The sequence below is a fragment of the Tachyglossus aculeatus genome, chromosome 1 (assembly GCF_015852505.1).
Source record: "Tachyglossus aculeatus isolate mTacAcu1 chromosome 1, mTacAcu1.pri, whole genome shotgun sequence".
NCBI classification, from domain to species: domain Eukaryota; kingdom Metazoa; phylum Chordata; class Mammalia; order Monotremata; family Tachyglossidae; genus Tachyglossus; species Tachyglossus aculeatus.
The window spans coordinates 125,468,245-125,491,137 of NC_052066.1; the positions used below are offsets into that span (position 1 = coordinate 125,468,245).

Sequence of the window (22,893 nt, forward strand, 5' to 3'; positions counted from 1 at the left end):
TACAGTGCTGTACACTCAGTACATGTTTAATAAATACAACTGGCTGATTGATTGATTGATTGATTGATTGAAATAGAGTAAGACTGAAATGACAAAAGACCCAGTGGTGTAAAACACAGAAAGAGTTTCTTCATGAAAATATGTACCCAATACTACCAAGACAACTGAAAAAAAATCAATCACTAAATTCCATTTATTGAGTCCTTTCTGTGTACAGAGCACTATACTAAGCTCTTGGGAGAGTACAATACAGCAGAGTGTTAGTAGACATGTTCCCTGCTCATAAGGATCTTACAGTCCTGTGGTTAAACAGGTCACACATAAAGACAGCTGTAAGGTGTCTCTCAGGATATCAGAATTGAATTCTGTCACAGATTTTCAGATTCCTTGTTGCATTCTCAGGCAGAGCTCTTTAGATTAGGTTACACATAGATTTAGACCACAGCCTGGTTTTATACTTAGGGTGATAGGAAAAGGATCAGTCAAAAAAATCTTCCTCTCCATCAATCAATCATATTAAGCACTTACTGCAGGTGGGGGGCATTGTACTTAGTGCTTGAGAGAGTAAAACACAACAATATAATAAACACATACCCTGTCCTCAATGAACTTAGAATCTAAAGGGCTGTTGTCTAGAGGGATATGGCTAGTCATTTAATTAAAGGGTTAAATCTTAGGCATTTTGCAAATTTCTCAGGGATTCAACATATTTCTGGTGTTTCATGAGCCCAGATCTACTGCTGATGGCAAATTCTTTGGTAATGTCCCGAAAATGTCAGGGCTGCTAATGCCAGGGATTTCTGACCTTTGAAATGGGAGGAGAAGACATCAATTTGGAATGGATTAATTTTGGAGCTAATCTTAAACAATACATATTAGGTGTTCTTTGGGACTGACTAGGGCAGTTGACGCTACAAATTTTATGGGCCCCAAAATATGGGACGTATGACTGCCAAACAAGACTACTGTACTTTCCCTGTTCTTAGTATACAAGAAGCAAATGTGCACGCTTAGTGCTAGGTCAAACCAGAGAGGTAGCTAAAGTAACTGCTATTCTTCCTTGAGGCATTTATTCGACAGACCTATTTGAAGATTTCTCATCCCAATGATCAGAACTGAGGATGCAGTTCAGAAGTATATTGCTAAGGGGGAAAAATCCAAGAAAGAACAGACTAAATCAATAAAATAATTGATCAACTGCCTAAAGGGTCAAAATTCAAGGTGATGAAATGTTGGCCCATTCTGAGACTCTCATTTCAGGAACTAATCAGTTTGGAGGGACAGATCCCAGGGAATGATGAAAATCTGGGTATGGCTTATAGTAGTAACAAACACAAAAAAGTGGTTTTAGCAGAACTAAATCCCTTTCACACACCCACACAACAACAATCAGAAAACAAACTGAGAATAAAGAGCTCCATGACATGTTGTCACGTTTTGTTCAGCTAAGTGCTGTTCAGGGAAATCTTTCAAGATGATATGACAAGAGAACTTTTTTTAATGGCTACCGGTTGATCCATCTCTTAGATTGAATAACAAAGTCACCAGATCTTCAGACCTGGGGACAGGGCCCCAGGAGAGGAAGGTGAGACTTTCCTTGAAGCTCTAGAGGAAGGAACTAAGCTGACATTGGATTAATGTACAGTTTCCTGAAAAATCAAAGTGTGTGTGGGTAAAAAGGGAATTGTTCCCTGCAGCAGGGTAGAGTAGAGAAACAGTGTGGTTCAGTAGAAAGAGCACGGGCTTAGAAGTCAGAGGTCGTGGGTTCTAATCCCAGCTCCACAATTTGTCAGCTGTGTGACTTTGGGCAAGTCACTTAACGTTTCTGTGCCTCAGTTACCTCATCTGTAAAATGGGGATTAAGACTGTGAGCCCCATGTGGGACAACCTGATTACCCAGTGCTTAGAACAGTGCTTGGCACATAGTAACCACTTAACAAATACCATAATAGTAATAATAATAATCCCAATCTGCTAGTATGGAGTCGTTCAGTTTGTGCCACTTTCCTGCTTTGATAGGAGGAAAAGGGACTTACTCCAACATGCACATGTGTCTCACTTCACCCACACAACCTGGTGGCAGGGGTAATAACATCAGCAGCATCAGGAGCTACAAGCAGGGCCACAGGTGGGGCAGTGACCACCAAGATGGCTTCAGATTACATACATCACATGACTTTCTGGGAGAGGAGATGATGGCATGATGGCATTTTTATTAAGCTTACTATATGCAAAGCACCGTTCTAAGCGCTGGGGGGATACAAGGTGATCAGGTTGTCCCACAGGGGGCTCACAGTCAATCCCCATTTTACAGATGAGGTAACTGAGGCACAGAGAAATTAAGTGACATGCCCAAGGTCACATTTCTGACAAATGGTGGAGCCGGGATTTGAACCCATGACCACTGACTCCAAAGCCGTGCTCTTTCCACTGAGCCATGCTGCTTCTCTAAACCTTGCCGTAAGTGGGGCCACATAAGCGTGTCAGGCACTAGGCTGGCGTTGGATTATGTAATGACTAGGAAGGGGAGGCAGTGCCATGTTGGATTGCAGTGGGATTGGTAGAATTGACAGCATTCATTCATTCAATCATATTTATTGAGCACTTACTGTATGCAGAGCACTGTACTAAGCGCTTGGGAAGTACAGATTGGCAACATATAGAGACAATCCCTACCCAACAACGGGCTCACAGTCTAGAAGAGGATGCCTTCAGAAGTTAATAAACCAACCAAATACCTCTTATGCAGAACACATTCCCATTGTATTTACAGTGCTCTGCACACAGTAAGCGCTCAATAAGTATGATTGAATGAATATTAAAATAAAGTTAATTTCAGCATTTATCAAAAAAAAAACCCTTCATAGAAAATATTCCCAGACATCTTCTCAGCTATATATGAGGCTTCTAATTATTTTTCATTTGAACTCTAAATATAACCTTAAATTTAGGGCACTAGTAAAGCTAACTACCAAATGCCTTCATAAGTGGCAATGAGTACAGCCTCACAACCTAACAGAGACTGATAAAGGCCCTGAACACTGAAGCCTATTTCAATGATAGGATCTGTTTTAGTATTTCTTCCAGGAGACAATAAAGAGGTGGCATTTTTCTGGATAATTGGATCAATGTTGACAGCCAAACTGCATAATTCCAGTTCCAGGAAAAATAAAATAATCCACTTTGGAGTTGGAATGGTCCAACTTGACAGAAAAATAACTCAGATAATTGACAAATCTCCAATTCCCTGTATAGTGATCTGCTTGGGGCAAGGCATATTTTTTGAAAGGCTGTTTCTAGTGGAAAATTCCTATTGTGGGGATGGTATGAAGCCCCACTGCAGCATGAGAAAATCTTGGACTGGCTAGCAGTGGGTGAACTGGGTGGGATAGGTAGCTTTATTAAGTTTGGAAATGCAAAACTCAAAAGCTTGCAGGTTTTCAGGGTGATTAAATCCTAACTTGAAGTTCCATATCTTCTGTAATTATGTTTCCAGAGGCCAACCAACTGTCTAGATGCCATGAAAATTTGTTCTATTTGCTCTTTGGAAATAGCACAACTCACCCTAGAAAGAAATATTCACCCTAGAAAGTCTCCCACCCAATCCGGAATGAAGAGAGAGGACAAATTAGAGGCTTATGAAAACTGTATTTCATTCTCTTTTCCTGGCACAACTCAGTCTATGCATGCCTACTCCCTTCCATATCAGTCAATCAATTTTATTTATTGAGCACTTACTATATGAACACCATACTAAGCACTTGGGAAAGTTCATAACAGCCGGTCGACAGAAAAGGAAGAGTTATGATTTACTCCCACTAAAGGCATTACACTGATTGTATAAACAATAGTAGTTGTACTCTCAGGGAACCTTTAAGTTGAGGATGTGGTGAAACAGGTATTGGTTTTGTATTAAGTGGACTTAGAGTGCTGGGCACACATTATCGGTTTTCTTTACGAATCTTTTAAAGCAGCACTGGAAAGGCAGAAACAAAGATTATCGTATATTTTACTCCGTAAGTCTTAGATCCTTTTCACACTTCTTCAGAATTACCTTTTTCATGACAATTTCACTGGTTTGGAATTCCATACTCACTATCTTTGTTGTGGGATTTTGTGTTCTCACTGATAATCATTTGCAGAATGAAACTCTGTATGTATTTCCCTTGCAGTATCTCCCTTGCAGTTTCTCATGATTCTTACTGATGATGCAACCACTTCAAGTGCCCCTTAAATATATACCAGCCTAAGTGGAAAAGTTTTAACTCAGACACCAACAAGCCATAGCTGGTAAAAATCTACTTAGGTCTATAGGGGTTTCTAATTGCCCTAGTTAGCAGAATTGCTACAATTGGTGAAACAGAAACTGACATTTTATCATTTAGTTCTGCATTTCCTTTTGTGTGGTTGTCAGTAAGGCCAAGGTTTAAATGTATCCTCACTAGATAGTTCAGTTTTGCATGTTTGATTTTTCCACAGAAAAGCAATAGAAGATCGTTTCAAGCTATTAAGAAGATTTGTTTGAGTGAGTGTCACTTGTGCTGCAGGGATATGCAGAAGAAAGTTGACTTTGAGTGAAGGAAAGTAGACATTAATTTGAGCCATTTTTTGTGAACCACTAATTCTCAGTTTCCAGAACAATCCTACAGCAGCATCTGTAAAAGCAAATGCCCTTTTCTCTGTGTACTATCTTCTGTTCAAATTCTCCTGCTTTTCTCACTAATGGTAATTTCTCTGGGCTTGAATTCAAGACAAAATAATTCTAAAATTCAATTCCACTCTAAAACATAACAATAGCAATAATAATGTTAATTATGGTACTTGTTAAGTGCTTATTATGTGCCAAGCACTGTTCTAAACGCTGGGGTAAATACAGGGTTATCAGGTTTTCCCACATGGGGCTCACAGTCTCATTCCCCATTTTACAGATGAGGTAATTAAGGCACAGATAAGTTAAGTGACTTGCCCAAGGTCACACAGCAGATGAATGGCAGAGCCGGGATTAGAACACACGACCTCTGACTCCCAAGACCTGGATCTTGACACTAGGCCATGCTGCTCGACATAGATCTGCACATGGTCTCCCCACTCATCAAAAACCTCCTAGGCTTGTCCATCCATCTCTGCATTAAACTGAGACTTCTGTCCATTGCTTCCATGGAACTCATTTGTCTCTCTCCCCACTATGTATCCTTGCTGCTCTCTCACTGCAATCCAGCAAGCACCCTTCACTCCTCTAAGGTCAAACTAATAATTGTGCCTGGCTATTGAATTTCTTGCCATCAACCCCTTGCTTATGCTGTACTTCCTGGTTTGAATTTCCTCCCTCTCACATCTCTAATTCTCTGTCTCCCCCTTTTAGACTGTGAGCCCACTGTTGGGCAGGGACTGTCTCTATATGTTGCCAACTTGTACTTCCCAAGTGCTTAGTACAGTGCTCTGCACACAGTAAGTGCTCAATAAATACGATTGATTGATCTCTAGACTGCCAGCTCATTATGGGCAGGGAATGTCATTGTTTATTGTTGTATTCTACATGCCCCAGAGCTCTTCACACGGTAAGCTCTCAATAAATATTACTGAAAGAATGAATGAATCTAGCAGACCACTTATCTCCCCATATTGAAATCTCTACTAAAAATCACATCTACTGCGGCAAGCCCACCCACACTAATCTCTCATATCTCCACCTTATCTCCCTCCCTACTGCATTACCTCTAGTCGGTCTGTCAATTCTATTTATTTAACTGTTACTGTGTGCGGAGTATGGTACTAAGAGCTTGGGATATAATAACAGAGACATCCCGGCCCACAATGAGCTTACAGTGTAGAGTCCTTACCCACTAAGCATTGAGGAAGCCATCCCACCCCCTTCCAAAGGCATTTATATACATGCTTTTATATTACGCAGCACTCATACGTGTAATTTATGTCTGTCTCCCCAACTATATCTAAGCTTTTTGAGTTCAGGGATTCTGTTTACTAACTCTATTGTACTCCCTCAGTGCTCTTCATAGAGTAAGTACTCAATAAATACCATTGATTGATTGATTACACTTTTCCATTACACTTTTATTACCCTTTTCTTTTGAATTAAAGTTTAAATAGTGAAGACATTTGAAGAATGCTTGTATTCACCAACAAACACAATTAGGTTGGGGGACTGTTCTGTGTCTGCATCATCAAGAAATTGTCAATCAATTAAAAAATTGTATTTATTGAGTATTTATTGTGTGCAGAGCCCTAAAGTAAGTGTTTGGGAGAGTACAATATAACAGAGTAGGTAGACACATTCCCTGCCAAATCACCGATGAATCGTAGGTGTATCGAGAATCAATCAATCAATCAATCACATTTATTGAGCGCTTACTGTGTGCAGAGCACTGTACTAAGCGCTTGGGAAATACAAGTTGGCAACATATAGAGACAGTCCCTACCCAATAGTGGGCTCACAGTCTAGAAGAAGCGGTGTAGCCTAGCGGAAAGACCCTGGGCCTGGCAGCCAGAGGTTCTTATTCCACCTCTGACACTTTTGTCTGCTTGGGCAAGTCACATAACTTCACTGTGCCTCAGTTAACTCATCTGTAAATGAGGATTAAGACTGTGATGTCCTTAGGAGACTTGGGCTGTTTCCTAACTGATCATATTGTCCACTCCAGTTCTTAGTACAGTGCATGGCAATAATAATAATAATGGTATTTGTTACGCACTTACTATGTGCCAAGCACTTTTCTAAGCTCTGGGGAGGATACCAGCTAATCAGATTGTCCCATGTGGGACTCACAATCTTAATCCCCATTTTACAGTTGAGGGAATTGAGGCACAGAGAACTGAAGTGACTTCCCCAAAGTCACACAGCTGACAAGTGGTAGAGTCAGGATTAGAACCCATGACTTCTGACTCCCAAGTCCATGCTCTTTCCACTGAGCCATGCTGCTTCTCTAGTAAGCGCTTAACAAATACCATATAAAAATCACCAGAGCAGCTTGATTGCCTTCCCTGGCTTTGGTGATTATTTACTGAATTGGCACCACTGGAGCACAATTTTACTACTATGCAGATAAGGTGGCAAGGGTAGGGGGATGGGTTTTTTCTAGGCTCATTCATCTATCCTGTCCTATTGCTGTGGGCCCATAATTTGATCCTCAGAACAGAGACCTAATATCCTGCACCCTGCAGGAGGACAAGAAGGAAGATGAGAGATCAGACTAGAGGGTGGGGGTGATGATAAAATTGGATAAAGTTAGGTCACCGTTTCTACATTTCCCCTTCCTTCCTCAAGTAGATTTCCCCATGCTTCTCAATTGCCAGTTGAATGGGCCTAAATTGTCACTTCTTTGAATCCAAACTTCCTCCCCAAGAATTTCAGGGCTAAACATGTAAGGGGAACTGTGTATGTAAGACCAAAAGGGGAGGTCCAACAGGGCTGGAGAACAGACACCAAAAACAGGGGAGGGTTATGTACCTGCCCATTTCAGCCTTAAAGAAATTTTAAGAGGACAAATTAAATACCATATGGGAAAGTTGTTTTAGTCTTTTGGGGGATAGACAGGGCAAAATTCCAAAGTACATTCTTTCAACCTAATGATTCGTCATTTCCTCCCCATGAGATACCTGACCCAGAAGAAGATATGTTTCTAGATATGTCCCTAGTCTATAGATGACAAACCCTGAGGTTCTAGATAATCACACACTTAAGCACTTGCAGCCAACCATCTGTATCACTTTGGCACAAAGTATATTATTCACACAGTTACTTGAATATTCACTTTCCTTCTCTTTTGTCTTTAAGTTATCTTAGTGTCTGTCTCCTCTGCCAGACCATAAACTCTTTGAAAGCACTGGTCATATCTACTAATTCTATTGTTCTCTCCCAAGTGCTGGTGTTTACTTTGTACACAGTAGGCACTCAGTAAATATTTACTGATTAATTGACTATCCTAAAAAAACCCTACCTTGGCCCCTCAGCTCCCTCTAGTTAACACTCTAGCTCCCTCCTACCATTCCTCTCCAAACTCCTTGAGCAGGGTTGCCTCAAGTTTCTCTCCTCCAATTCTCTCCTTTATCCCCTCCAATCTGCCTTCCGTCCTTGTGACTTCACAGAAACCGCCCTCTTGAAGATCACAAATGATATTTTTGCCAAATCCAACAGCCTCTACACCATCCTAATCCTCCTCCACCACTCAGCTGCCTTCAACACTGCAGACCATACCCATCTCCTGGAATCATTATCCAGCCTTGAGTTCACTGACATTGTTTTCTCCTGGTTCTCTTCTTATCTATCTGGCCACACATTCTCAATCTCTTTTTTGAGCTCCTTCTGGCCTCCCACTCCTCTTCTCTTCTCTTCTCCATCTAAACTAACACCTCTGGAGAACTTATTTGATCACATTGTTTCAAATACTTCCTCTAAGCAGATGATTCCCAAATCTACATCTCCAGCGCTCATCTCTCTTTCTGCAGTTTCGAATTTCCTACTGCCTTCAAGACACCTCTACATGGATGTCTTGCCGTCACCTCACACATCATATCAAAAACAGAATTCTGTATCTCCCCACCCAAACCCTGCCTGACTTAAACTGACTAAACATTTGGATGCAGTAAGTATCCAAACTGCTACCGTGTTAATCCAATCACTTATGCTATTCCAGTGACCTACTTGCTGACCTCCAGCCTCCTTACTCTTCCCACTCCAGTCCATACCTCACTCTGCTGCCTAGATCATTTTTCTACAAAAACATTCTGGCCATATTTCTTCTCAACAACCTCTTCTGGCCTCTTCTCAAGAACCTTCCATGATTGCCCATCCAACTTCACAGCAAACAAATTCCTCATCATTGGTTTTTAAACAGCCAATCACCTTGGCCCTTCCTACTTCACCTTACTACTCTTTTTCTACAACCCAGATTCTAATCTTCTCACTGTACCTCGATCTTGTCAGCAACGTTTTGTTCATGTCTTGCCCCAGCCTGAAATACCCTTCCTCCTCATACCCAACAGACAATTACTCTCCCCACTTCAAAGCCTTATTGAAGAAACATCACCTTCAAGAGGCCTTCCCTGACTAAGCCCTTCATTCCTCGTCTCCCATTACCTTCTGCATCACCCTGACTTGCTCCTTTTATTCATCCCCTCTCCCATCCCTACAGCACATATGTACATATCCATAATGTACTTATTTATATTAAAGTCTCTCTACCCTTCTAGACTATAAGGTAACTGTGGGCAGGAAATAAGTCTTTTATATTGCTATATTGTAGTCTACCAAGTACTTAATACAGTGCTCTGCATACAGTCAGTGCTTAATAACTATGATTATTGATTGATTGATTGGAAAGGAATCAGTGACATAATAAGGATAAAACCTTTACTTCCTTCTATACCTCCAGCATTGTCTTCGTCTATTGAATCTTCCACAGTGCTTCTATATGTGGTCTACTACTCTGTATGCTCCCCAGCGTGGCTCAGTGGAAAGAACCCAGCCTTGGGAATCAGAGATCATGGGTTCTAATCCCAGCTCCACCACATGTCTGCTGTGTGACCTTGGGCAAGTCACTTAACTTCTCTGGGTGCCAGCCCCGTCATCTGCAAAATGAAGACTGAGAGCCCCACGTGGGACAACCTGATTACCTTGTATCTACCCCAGTGCTTATAGTAATAATAATAATAATAATAATAATAATAATAATAATAATAATAATGGTATTTGTTAAGTGCTTACTATGTGCAAAGCACTGTTCTAAGCACTGGGGAGGTTACAAGGTGATCAGGTTGTCCCACAGGGGGGCTCACAGTTTTAATCACCATTTTACAGATAACTGAGGCATAGAGAAGTTAAATGACTTGCCCAAAGTCACACAGCTGACAATTGGCAGAGCCGGCATTTGAACCCATGATGTCTGACTCCAAAGCCCAGGCTCTTTCCACTGAGCCACGCTACTTCTCTACAACAGTGCTTTGCACATAGTAAGCACTTAGCAAATTCCATCATTATTATTATTATTATTATTATTATTCTGTGAGTGATATGATATCTTTAGAAATAGATTTCACAGTTTGCTAAAAGCTTGTTGTCATCCAGGACCATTTCTACCAACTCAAGTGTACTGTACTCTGTCAAAACACATGGTAATCACTCAATAAATGCCATTGATTTATTGATTGACTGATTCCAAAGTAATCTTTAGTTTTAAAGTGATAATGTTCTATAGTCTTTTTTACAAGAATTAGTTAAATGAATCTCCATTTAAGTAGCAAATGTGGAGAATTGATGAATGTGGTTTGTCATTACCCTAATTAAGAAATTGGATCCAATTATTTACTTCAGTTAGTAATGTAGGTGCAATGGGAAAATTAATAATATGGATCCAAAGTCTTAATTTGAGTAATGGCAAACAACATTCCTCAATTTTCCTATTTTACCTACATTACCCATTGCTGTTTACCAATTGCCATTTACCAGTAAATAATTGCTGCTAAATGCACATTTCAATTTTGAGGCAACAATCTCCGTAAAGTTATTTAAAATACTTTTCCAAATCTGCTGAAGAATCTTGCAGAAATCTGTAAATGCAGGATTTAAGTGGCTCATATTTAATATTAAAAAAACACCTCACTGAGGTGAAAGTGCAGGGTCAATTGGGTACTTTTCCAGTTCTACTCTTTTGTTTGGCTATTTTCTGGCACAAAAACTAATCGAGATGGCAAAATACAAGTTAATATTGAGAAGAGGAAATGAAATGAAAAATGAAACAGAGAATTTATGGAAGACCGAAGACCTTATTTGTATCTGCCAATTCCTTCCCATAATCGGAGCCTAAAGATAGAAAATATACTGGTATCAAGAAATATGCAGAAAATACTATACTTGGTCTTTTCAAGTATTACTGAATATAATTTTCGTGGAAGAGCGGTACTTTGTGCTATGACAGATTTTCTCTAGCTTCCTTAGAAGACAAAATACAGCCAGTTCTCCCAAAATGTACATAACTATATGTTTTGGATAGAGTACTTCAAAATTAGGAAAAGATTTTCCAACAATGTGCATCTGTCGGGATACAATGTGATCCCAGAAGAAAGAGTTGATTGCATGTGTGGGGCATCATTATAAATGTGCATATTATAACTCATGCTTTCCATAATTACAGGTTTTTTTCAAGAACATGAACCTCCATGTTATAGGGAAGCTGACTGTAATTGTACAGATATTGTGAAAATGACTACTAATAAACATGGATGGTGATGCATCACTCCAGTGACTCAGATCGTTTATGTTGTTTGAAATATTTTCTTCTGATTAAGGGGAAAGCCCTGGCTTTTGGCAAAATTGGTATCAGCCCTTTATCATTTTACTGTGATAATTTTATTATATATAATTATACATTCCCTAAACCCAGGATTCAAGAGGGTTTTATTCAGAGAATTGAATCCAGGATTACTCACTTTCCCAACATTATGTCTTGTCTTGTCTTACGCTGTCGACTTGTTTTTCTAGTTTTTCTAGTTTTTCTCACTGGAGAAACATCTCTTCCAGAATAACCCACTACCTATCTGCAATCGTTCTGGTAGTGTATCCATAGACTTTTCTTGGTAAAAACACAGAAGTGGTTTACCACTGCTGCCTTCTGTGCAGTAAAGTTAAGTCTCCACCCTCAATTCTCTCCCACACCACTGCTGCCCAGCATGGGTGAGGTTTGACTTGTAGAAGATTGCCTTCGTCTTGCTAGTCACTGCCCAAGCTAGAAATGGATTGGGTAGGCCTCTGCTTGACTCTCCCACCCATAGCTGAGACTAAATAGATAAAGAAATGCTTGTGTGAACCAAAAGTAAAGATGAAGTTGTGCTTTATTTAAAAAGAAGTCTATCTTTAGATATTTCTGTATCATTTTTTCATATCTTCCATCATTAATAAGATGTGTAAACATAATTCATTCATATTAGTCCATATTCTGTAAATCTTTGTGTTCCTTTTACTACATTAGTGGTGTCTTCTTATTTGATCAATTATTTATAAAATTTCTTAGTAAGTTTCTTAATTTTGTTTTGAACCCTTAATGATGTTGTGATGGCCTGGTAGAGTTCATTCATCTTGTAGAAGTGACATGCTGACTCCTGTTCCAAATAGACCTTCTACAAGTCTTGGAAATACCAAATTTCATCAGGTCAGAACTTTCGTCTATATCACAGTCCGGATAAAAATTTTTTGTTTATATTTCGTAGCATGCAACATACAAGGTATGTGATGTAGCTACTGGAATGTGGAATGTCTACATGCTCCTTTTCTATTAATAGGCCTTTTTTGGGTCACAGAAATATTTTATAAAATCTCAATTAGAGTTTAATTATTAATTCAAAATAAAAGTAACTGAAAGACAATTCCTGGATAATAATGGCATAATGCTTTGCAAAAACAGAAATCCTCAAAACCACTATTTCCATCTATGTTTGAATATGCACCCATTTGTACAAACATATATCTATGCATACATATTTTATAGCTATGTGTATATAAATGCATTGCTATTATTTATGAATGATTAAAAAAAGTTCACCATTATGTTATATTGGAGTTTTTTTCTCAAATATTTTCTCAATAACTTACTTTGAAAAATATCTACATTCTTCTTGACAAATGCAAATGAAACTCCCATATGAAGAGTTAACTGAAACAAAACCATACCTGAACTGGGAGTTCTGCCAGACCTTTATTTTAATGAACTTTATGCAGGAAGGCAGGCAGCATGTTATGCTAGCAATGTAGAAATCAACACAGCATTTTGGCAGTAGAATATTGCTAATTGACCTGGAGTATGGAAAGTGTTAAACAAAAATTCACTTACATAAAATACCCCCTATATTGTCTGATTTTTTTATTGTTTTAATGCTAATAAAAATGCTGCAATGGTTTAAGCATCTGAAAATCAATCAAAAGGCAATGGATGAATTTAAACACTGAAGTTGTGTTCAATAAGTAGAAATAGATTAAACATAGTTACTAGAACTTTTTCCTAAAATGAAGCTTCCTATTTTCTTGATAAATTCTGACACATACCTTGGGGAACAAATCTGGCCTTGATTTTTTTTTTAAACTATACCTTTTTCATACAATGTTTAATGTGTAACTATTACACTTAATAAGCAGTTCTAACTTTCTTCTGCAACACAACAAAAGAATAAAATATTCATAGACCCAACTTGACTATCTACAGTACCTTCATCTGAGAAGCACAAAGTATCTGACCCAGATTTTCATTTATTCTCTCCAAATCCCTCAGGGTTAGTTGAATACATGTTTTATCATTTACATTTGATGGGTGGGGAAAGTGAGCAGTAAGTGATAGTTATATTTAGACCTGAGCGTAGGACCCAAGTGTCACTCGAATGGCCCATTATTTCCTCTAGATCAGATTGTTTCCCCTGCATCAAATCTACTGCACTGCCTTCCCTGTGCCAAAAATTGATTCAATTTTAATCAGCCTCTTCCTTTATGTGATCATTTTTCTTACCTGAACACCATCGGATGCAGGAATATAACTTGCCCTTTTGAACGTATCAGTCACATTTCTGAGAATTTCCACAGACATCAGAAGATCTCCTGCATAAAAGTTTTTCCTCTGAGTTAAATCCAACAGTGTCTTGGTCACTTGGGACATCCCATCACCGGCCAACATCCGCTGCCCCTTAGCAAGGTGTTCCTTTATCTGTGCAAATACAGAAAGTGGAATAAATATCAGAACTGTCATAGCTGTATAGGTCATATTTAAGTAAATATATTCAATGATAAGTCAAAAAAAAGGTAGGTTTTCAGAACTACATATCCTTTAATCACATCCCCAGTGCAATAGCTAATGAACGGATATGTACTTTTGCCTTGTCCTAAAATTCAATTAAACATGTTTGAATCAAAATATCCTAGAGGAAAGAGGATCAGCCTGGGAGTCAGGGGACTTAGGTTCTAATACTGATCTTCCACTTCCTGTCTCTTCCCACTCCAGTCCACACTTCACTCCACTGCCCAGATCATCTTTCCGCAAAAACATTCCAGGCCATGTCAACCCACTCCTCAAAAATCTCCAGTGGTTGCTTATTCACCTCTGTATCAAACTAAAACTCCTCACCATTGGCTTTAAAGCACTCCATTACCTTGCCCCTTCTACCTCACCATGCTTCTCTCATTCTACAACCCAGGCTGCATACTTCACCCCTCTAGAGCTAATTTTCTCACTGTGCCTCAAACTCTCCTGTCTCACCACTGACCCCTGGCCCACATCCTGCTTCTGGCCTGGAATGCCCTACCTCCTCAAATCCGCTAGACAATTAGTCCCTCCCCTTCCCCCGGTTCAAAGCCTTACTGAAGGCAGATCTCCTCCAAGAGGCCTTCTCAGACTAAGCCCTGCTTTTCCTCATCTCCCACTTCCTTGTGTGTCACCCTGACCTACTCCCTTTGCTCTCCCCCACTCCCCTCCCAGCACCACAGCATTTATATATACATCAGTAATTTTATTTATTTTTATTGATGTCTGTCTCCCCCACTCTAAATTGGGAGCTCGTTGTGGGCAGGGAATGTCACTGTTTATTGTTGTGTTGTACTTTCCCAAGCACTTAGTACAGAGCTCTGCACACAGCAAGCACTTAATAAATATGCTCGAATGAATGAATGAATGAATGAATGAACTTAGGTACTGTGTGACCTTGGCCAAGTCACTTAACTCTGTGTGTCTCAGTTTTCCTATCTTTAAAAAATGCAGATGAAATACCTGTTCTCTGTCTTCATCCCACTGTTAGTTCCATGTGGGACAGAGACTGTCCCAATACTAGTGCTGTGTCTAACCCAGGGACTTGTACCTATCCCAGTGCTTAATATAGTTGTTGGCACATAGTTAGTGCTTAACAAATTGTTGTCGGCACTTAGTAAGTGCTTAACAAATAAATACATATATACATCTTTGGGTCAAGTCAGGGAAAGGCATTTGATCCTCTATATTCAGGATGTCGGGATTATCTATGCACAACCAAAATGCGATAGGTTGGGGAAAAATTATTTACTCTATTTTTCCAGCATGCTTAAGGGAAGAGTTTCACGTTTTTACTGTTAATGATAATGCATGAAAATGCACGAATTGTTTTCCTTTAGTGAATTTTATGTTGCTTAACCAGCCTCTTAAATTAATGTGTGAATTTGGTATATCTGCACACTGCAGAAAGAGAAAGGAAGAACAAAACAAACTGCTCAGGGCAAAGCAATGTGCTATCACTCTATTTGGGAAGATGTCTGATGCTTGCTGCTAATGGCCTGCCTTCAGTGCATTTGGACAATGCACTTGTCTGCTATGTGATCTAGGGCTAGTCACTTCACTTCTCTGAGGCTCAATTACCTCATCTGTAAAATGGGGATTGAGAGTGTGAGCCCCACATGGGGCAGGGGCTGTGTCCAACCCAATTTGCTTGTGTCCTCCACCCAAATGCTCAATACAGTGCCTGCTACAAAGCAAGCACTCACAAATACATTTTTTTTAAACTGTAATCTCATTGCAGAAGAAGAGCTGTGGTCCCTTGGAAAATAAATTGTGACACTGGATAGAACACAGGACTGGGAAGCAGGAGAGCCCGATTCTATTCCTCGATCCAATCATTGCCAGCTGTGTGCCTTGGGCAAGTTACTAAACTTTTCTGTGCTCAATTTCTTCTTCTGTAAAATGGGGTTAAATATCTATTCTTTCTTCCCCTTAGAATTTGAGCCCCAGAGAAGCAGCGTAGCTCAGTAGAAGGAACTCCGCCAATTGTCAGCTATGTGACTTTGGGCAAGTCACGTAACTTCTCTATGCCTCGGTTACCTCATCTGTAAAATGGAGATTAAGACTGTGACCCCCCGTGGGACAACCTGATCACCTGGTAACCTCCCCAATGCTTATACCTTGCACATACTAAGCGCCTAATAAATGCCATCATTATTATTTATTATTATGTGGGACAGGGTTCTTGTCTGATTTGATTTCAACTATCCTAGAACTTAACATTAATGCTTGGCACATAACTAAGCTCCTGACAAATTTCACAGTTATCATTATACAGAATCATGACCTGGACATGTGGATAAGCACAAATATATGAGAACACACAAGGCAGACATGACCTATTAGGGCATGCAACACATGTGAGATCACAGGCTGCACCTAGAAGTGCTGAGGTTACTGAGATGTATAGAGAAACAGCGTGGCTTAGTGGAAAGAGCCTGGCTTTGGGAGTCTGAGGTCTTGGGTTCTAATCCCAGCTCCACCGTTTGTCAGCTGTGTGACCTTGGGCAAGTCACTTAACTTCTCTGTGTCTCAGTTACCTCATCTGTAAAATGGGGATGAAGACTGTGAGCCCTACATGGGACAACCTGATTACCCTGTATCTACCCCAGTGCTTAGAACAGTGCTTGGCACATAGTAAGCCCTTAACAAATACCAACATTATTATTATTATATACACATATTTGGTAGGCAGGCAGCACCTAAGAGTACTGAAGTTACTGAGATGCATACACATTTGGTAGGCAAACTGAAATCAGGTCATAACTTTAGTTGTAGAGTGTGCAAAATGAAGGAAGAAGGATTTCATTTGATTTCATGTCTGTTGAAAACTTGATTTTGGTATCTATTTAGTACACTACTCTTCCTTCAAGTAATACTTTTTAACGGGGGCTACAGAATAGTAAGTAGCTTTGACTTGACAAACTGACTCAAATCTGCAGGTATCAGCTGTATTACAGTTATGATGCCTGCTTATAATAGAAAGAAAAACAGCCACAAGAGGAGGCTCAAGCAATTGCTAGAAGGAAAGATGGGTTTTCGCCTCTAGGCTAGTTTCAACTCTGGCCCAAATCAATACTAAACAAACATCCCTAACATTTGACAGCCGTTCAGAGGCCTATATGAAATTAATTGGTCTCCTAAAGCTCTTAGTAGACAGGTAATCACATTCCCAAATCAACCACTACAACTGACACTAATGAATATCCTTCTGCATATTGTCAGCTGCGAATACCTCATATAAATGCATTTTAATATTTATATACCTTTGTGTATGCTCCCAATAGGACATGCCAGATAAAGTCAATCCCTTCTGAAATATATGATTTGGTTGACTATAGATTGATATTTTCATTGGAATAATCAACACTTTCTGAAACCTCAGCTTCTCTAACTTTTGCCACTGGATGCCGTATTAGAGGTGTTTACACATCAGCATCATAAAGCTGTATGGACAAAAACCGTAATAGTTGGTGAATTCTCTAAGAACAGTAGATTTAGAGGTGGCTTTACAAAGCTATTATCCCTTTTCTCAAGTCTACTAAGGCTTGTATTTTGCACTCCTAGAGAAGAGGATGCAGAGAGAAGGGAGGAAGCAGGGTGGAAGAGTCCTGACCTTCCACTTCATATCTACCTCCCAGCCTTCCTGGAAACCATTTACCCCCATATTTTTCTGTACCTGGAGGCCCGGATTCAGATGGCTCACTTCTCCCTGATTCCTCCTGACCCTGCTCCCAGCAAAGAAAAAACCCATGGGATTTTGCAGCAAAGCGTGAGATTGGCTGCTATGAAGGCTCTTCTAGGCACTTCTGTGTGGGAGCAGAGTCCAGCCCCAATGCCTATTCTACCCATAGACCACTCATCTATCTTCAATTTTCCTGGAGATGAAAGCCTGGACCCTGAGCAAATGTGATTTGGCTCAGACATCCTCCTGATTACTCGTGTCTAACTAGAGGCTCTGATCCCTGAGCAAGGAATGAAGAATGTTATCTACTTTCTCTCCCACTTGTTTGTAGTTTATTATTAAATCCATCTTCTCCACTTCTATAAAAGGTACCTTTTATAGAAGGTAATGAAACTCTATCAGACCTCTTTTTCCTTCCCCTGAAACTTCACTGATCACATCCAGAATGCTTTCCTCCCCACACATCCCTCAGTTTCTGATATGCTTTTTCCCAGGACTGGTAGTAAGGAGATAATGGAAACAGAGTGCCTCCTGTTATGAGAAGCAAGTTACTGTGGGTGCTGAGAGCAACTGAATCCACCATCCTTGGATTTATAACCTGAAGGGATTGCATCACTGACAAATGGGAATCAACAGGCAGGTTTGCCCACCATCTATAAATCTTATAATAAATGAAGCACTTAGTACAGTGCTCTGCACACAGTAAGAGCTCAATAAATACGATTGAATGAATGAAGCAAACACTGTTTGTAGAGCACTATACTAAGCTCCTGGGAGATTACAGTGTTAACAGAGTTGGTAGACATGTCTCCTGTCCACAATGAACTTGCAATCTAGAGGATCCTTCCTGGGGAACAACAGAATAGGGTGGTAGGGGTGGGAGGAGCGTACAATAATAATAAAAATAATTATAATAATAACAATATTTGTTAAGCAGTACGTGTCAAGCATTGTTCTAGCACTGGGATAGATACAAATTCATCAGTTTGGACATAGTCCCTGCCTCACATGGGACTCAGAGTCTAAGTAAGAGGAAGAGGATATAATCCCCATTTTACAGATGAGGTAACTGAGGTACAGAGCAGTGAAGTGACTTGCCCAAGGTCACCCCTGAGTTTATAACTCTCGTCTTCTAGGCCCATGCTCCTTCCACTAGGACAGGAGTAAACAAATACTTTAATTGGGAAAATATGAACAGCAAATGTTTCCTGGGAGTCACAGTTTAGCAACCTACAAATCCTCATGTATCCTCCTCAAACTTTTAAAATTGTTACAGCAAAAAAACCCAAAATAATTTGGTAATATATGCATTTCCCAGTCTAAGTGTCTTCTAAAAGTCACCTTCACAAGTGTGCTACCCTTTCTAGCTAAGTAGGTTAACAGATTTAGATGGAAACATTAACAATCAAAATCCCAATTAAAATCATTCTATTTGCCTAACGCATTTCTAGGAAATGGCCAAAATGCTCCACAGCCATTTTCAAGTTTATCCTCATCATATCTAAATCAATTCAGAACAGGTACTATGAATGGTTTTTTCATCTATCTACCTGCTTCCCCGCCCAACCCCCTCAATAGAAAAAAGGCTTGGCAGGTTAAATGGTATCCTTAATGTCCATCCTTAAATTGTGCTATGAACAAGTGCTCTGTTGAAAGATATCACCGATTGGCAGGAGGTGCTGAGATATAAATTTAATAATGGCATTTATTAAGCGCTTACTATGTGCAAAGCACTGTACTAAGCACTGGGGAGGTTACAAGGTGATCGGGTTGTCCCACAGCGGCTCACAGTCTTAATCCCCATTTTACAGATGAGGTAACTGAGGCACAGAGAAGTTAAGTGACTTGCCCAAAGTCACACAGCTGACAATTGGCTGGGCAAGCTGGGTTCAGGATTTGAACCCGTGACCTCTGACTGCAAAGCCCGGGCTCTTTCCACTGAGCCATGCTGCTTCTTAAATTTGGCTTCTTAAGGTTTATTTGGGTGAAGGAGGAGCTTGAAGAAGAGGAGGAGAGAGGGAAAGTTGCCATTTTACCTCTTTGGGTCTATGGGATCACTGGGAGGCTGAAAACCTCCTTCCCCCAAAATCAAGTTCTACCATTGCTGGAGGCTGACACACATTTGTGAGACTCTGGGTATAATGATAATAATAATGATAATAATAATAATAATGACATTTATTAAGTGCTTACTATGCGCAAAGCACTGTTCTAAGCACTGGGAAGATTACAAGGCAATCAGGTTGTCCCCTGGGGGGCTCAAAGTCTTCATCTCCATTTTACAGATGGGGTCACTGAGGCACAGAGAGGTTAAGTGACTTGCCCAAAGTTACACAGCTGACAAGTAGCGGAGCTGGGATTTGAACCCATGACCTCCACAGCCCGTGTTCATTTCCATTGAGCCACGCTGCTTCTCTATCAACTGGATCAAAGTCTTAAAGTCATCAAAGTCTCCAAAATATGAACTAGATATTCATATCAGTTCCTGGTCCGGATAACTGAGCTTGGTACTTTAATTTTACCAATGTTATTTTATATATGAACATATACATATTTTTCATAAGTATATGTACACCTAAACTATATATGTGTAGCAACAATGGTACATTTAAACATAGTTCAAAGTTAAACTTTAATATTTATATTTTATGTGTATAAAAGGACCTCTCTTATGAATCAATGCCTTATCGTGGCTGGAGGGTTTGTGTACACTGATGAAGCTTAGAGCTATGCCATATAGGGTTACCCATAACGGAAATGTCTTAAGCAGGAGCTTCAGACAGAGTTAAGTAACCTGCGCTGGACAGCAGCAGTGTGGATTTATGCCTCAAAATATAAGATTGTAATTCAGTGTATCATTAAAACGTTTTCCCTGTCTTCCTTGCCACCAATTGGATACTTCAGAATAATCCATTCTCCTCACATGTCCCCCTTAATAAAACTATAAGGTGATTAGCAGTACTGGAATGTTCTTAGACATTGTGTTCCAGGACCTCAGTGATCTTGTCTAGCAACTGCAACAAGTACAGTGAACATATTACATTGTGGAACAAATATATTTAGTATATTGTGCCAGCTTTAACATCTTTACTCGGAATTACTTTATCCCATTGAAAATGACATTGAGATTGTTCAGTGGATTTTATAGGGTTTTAAGTATTTCCATTTAATACTGCATTATTAGGGATTAATCCTGCTTTTTTGAAACAGCATTATGAATCTTCTCCTTCTAGTGGGTTCCTTTAACTTTTTTTCTCTTCATGTTTAATGGAAATTGACAAAACCCATTGTTAAAAAGAAAGAAATGAAGAGACTCAGGATTGCTTCTCTTTTTACAGATTGAGATTTAGTCTCCTGTCCCCACAGAGATCCATGAGGATCAGAGTTTCAAGTATGGGCTGTATGCTTCAAATAATTTGTTTTCTGTTTCCTTACAACACATACCAGCTACCATAAGTGTCTTCCTTTGTGGGGATTATTTTTTAAAAAAACAAACAATGACAACAAAACTCCAGCTTCCCAAGCTTTCCAGTAAAAGTGACATGCTTTTGCATAACACATTTATCCTATGTTTTCAGAACCCACTCCTTCAATCCATCTGCCTGGTGCCTTTATCAATGGTTTTGACATACAATTATGGTGGGGTTTCATTTAAAAACAATTAGTAATAAGGCTTATTATAAAAGACAATAGTTTCAAAACATATTTTAGAATTAGAATCTCATTATTCTGTCATTTCCTAATTCACCCATGGGGCTATGCATTAATATATAGAGAAAAGGAAAAGGTGAAAGCGGAAAAAAATATTCTAAAGGCTACAGAAAAGAGGCCAAGAGGTAAAGAAAGAGAGAAGAGTGGAGTGAGAATAGTGAGGAAAGCAGCTTGTTCTGCGGATAGAATATGGGCCTGGGAATCAGAAGGAACTGGGTTCTAATCCCTACTTTGCCACTTACATTTGTATTAATGTCTACCTTCCCCTCTAGACGGTAAGGTCATTGTGGGCAGGGAATGTGTCTGTTCATTGTAATACTGTATTCTCCCAAGTGCTTAGTATAGTGCTCTGCAACAGTAAGTGCTCAATAAATCTGATTGAATGAATGTGCGACCTTGGACAAGTCACTTAACGTCTCTGTGCCTCAGTTACCTCATCTGCAAATGGGGATTAAGACTGTGACTCCTGTGTAGGGTAGGGACTGTGTCCAGCTTGATTACCCTGTATTTGCCCTAGCACTTAGTACAGTCTCTGACACATTGTAAATGTTTAAATAATACCATAACCCCCCCAAAAAAACCATACGTGATACCACCTCTGCTGCCACATTCACGTTCTCCTTCATCATTGCCTCCTCCACCAATGACTCTTTTACAAGCACCTCCTCCATCACCACCACTTCTTCCACTACAATGCCTTTCCAACCATTGCCTCTTCTATTACCACCACCTTTTCTACCACCACCACCTCTTCCACCAGCACTGTTCCATCACCACCACCACCTTCTCCTCCACCATTGCCTCCCCACTACAGATTCTTACACCATGACCTCCTCCAATCAATCAATCATATTTATTGAGCGCTTACTGTGTGCAGAGCACTGTACTAAGCGCTTGGGAAGTACAAGTTGGCAACATATAGAGACAGTTCCTACCCAACAGTGGGCTCACAGTCTAGAAGACTCCACCACCACCAATGCCTTCTTCATCGTCACCTCTTCTACCACCACCAATGTCCCCTGAACCATTACCTCTTCCTTCACCACTACGTCCTCCACCACCACCTCTTCCTCCACAGCTACCTCCTCCTTCCCCTCTACCCCTTCATGTCTGATAGGCAATCACTCTCCCACCTTCAAAGCCTTATAAAAAGCATATCTCCACATGAGGTCTTCCCCAACTAAGTCCTCATTTACTCTTCTCCCACTCAATCAATCAATCGTATTTATTGAGTGCTTACTGTATACAGAGTAATAAGTGTTTGGAAGAGTATGCTGCCTCGATTACTGCGTCAGCCTCCTTTCTGACCTCCCGACCTCCTGTGTCTCTCCACTGTAGTCCATACTTCACTCTGATGCCTGACATCTTTCTATAGAAACATTCAGGGCATGTCAGCCCTCCCCTCAAAAATCTCCAGTGGTTGCCTATTCACCTCCATATCAAACAAAAACTCCTCACCATTGGCTTTAAAGCTCTCCATCATCTTGCCCCCTTCTATCTCACCTGCTTTCTCTCCTTCTACAACCCAGCCTGCACACACTTCACTCCTTTGGTGCTAAATCAATCAATCAATCATATTTATTGAGCGCTTACTGTGTGCAGAGCACTGTACTAAGCGCTTGGGAAGCACAAATTGGCAACATATAGAGACAGTCCCTACAAACTTCTCACTGTGCTTGCTCTCACCTGTCTTGCCACTGATCC

The 22,893-nt window shown here is 40.1% G+C and overlaps 1 protein-coding gene across 3 annotated transcripts in view; it reads right to left on the minus strand.

The window, feature by feature from the left end:
* The window catches only part of ADGRB3 (adhesion G protein-coupled receptor B3), a 705,027-nt gene that overhangs the window by 372,147 nt on the left and 309,987 nt on the right, over positions 1-22,893 (minus strand). For all 3 annotated transcript variants that reach the window (XM_038748665.1, XM_038748662.1, XM_038748664.1), the window contains exon 11: positions 13,506-13,700. In XM_038748665.1, the coding sequence (XP_038604593.1) occupies positions 13,506-13,700 (195 nt within the window). The remainder of the gene's footprint in view (positions 1-13,505; positions 13,701-22,893) is intronic.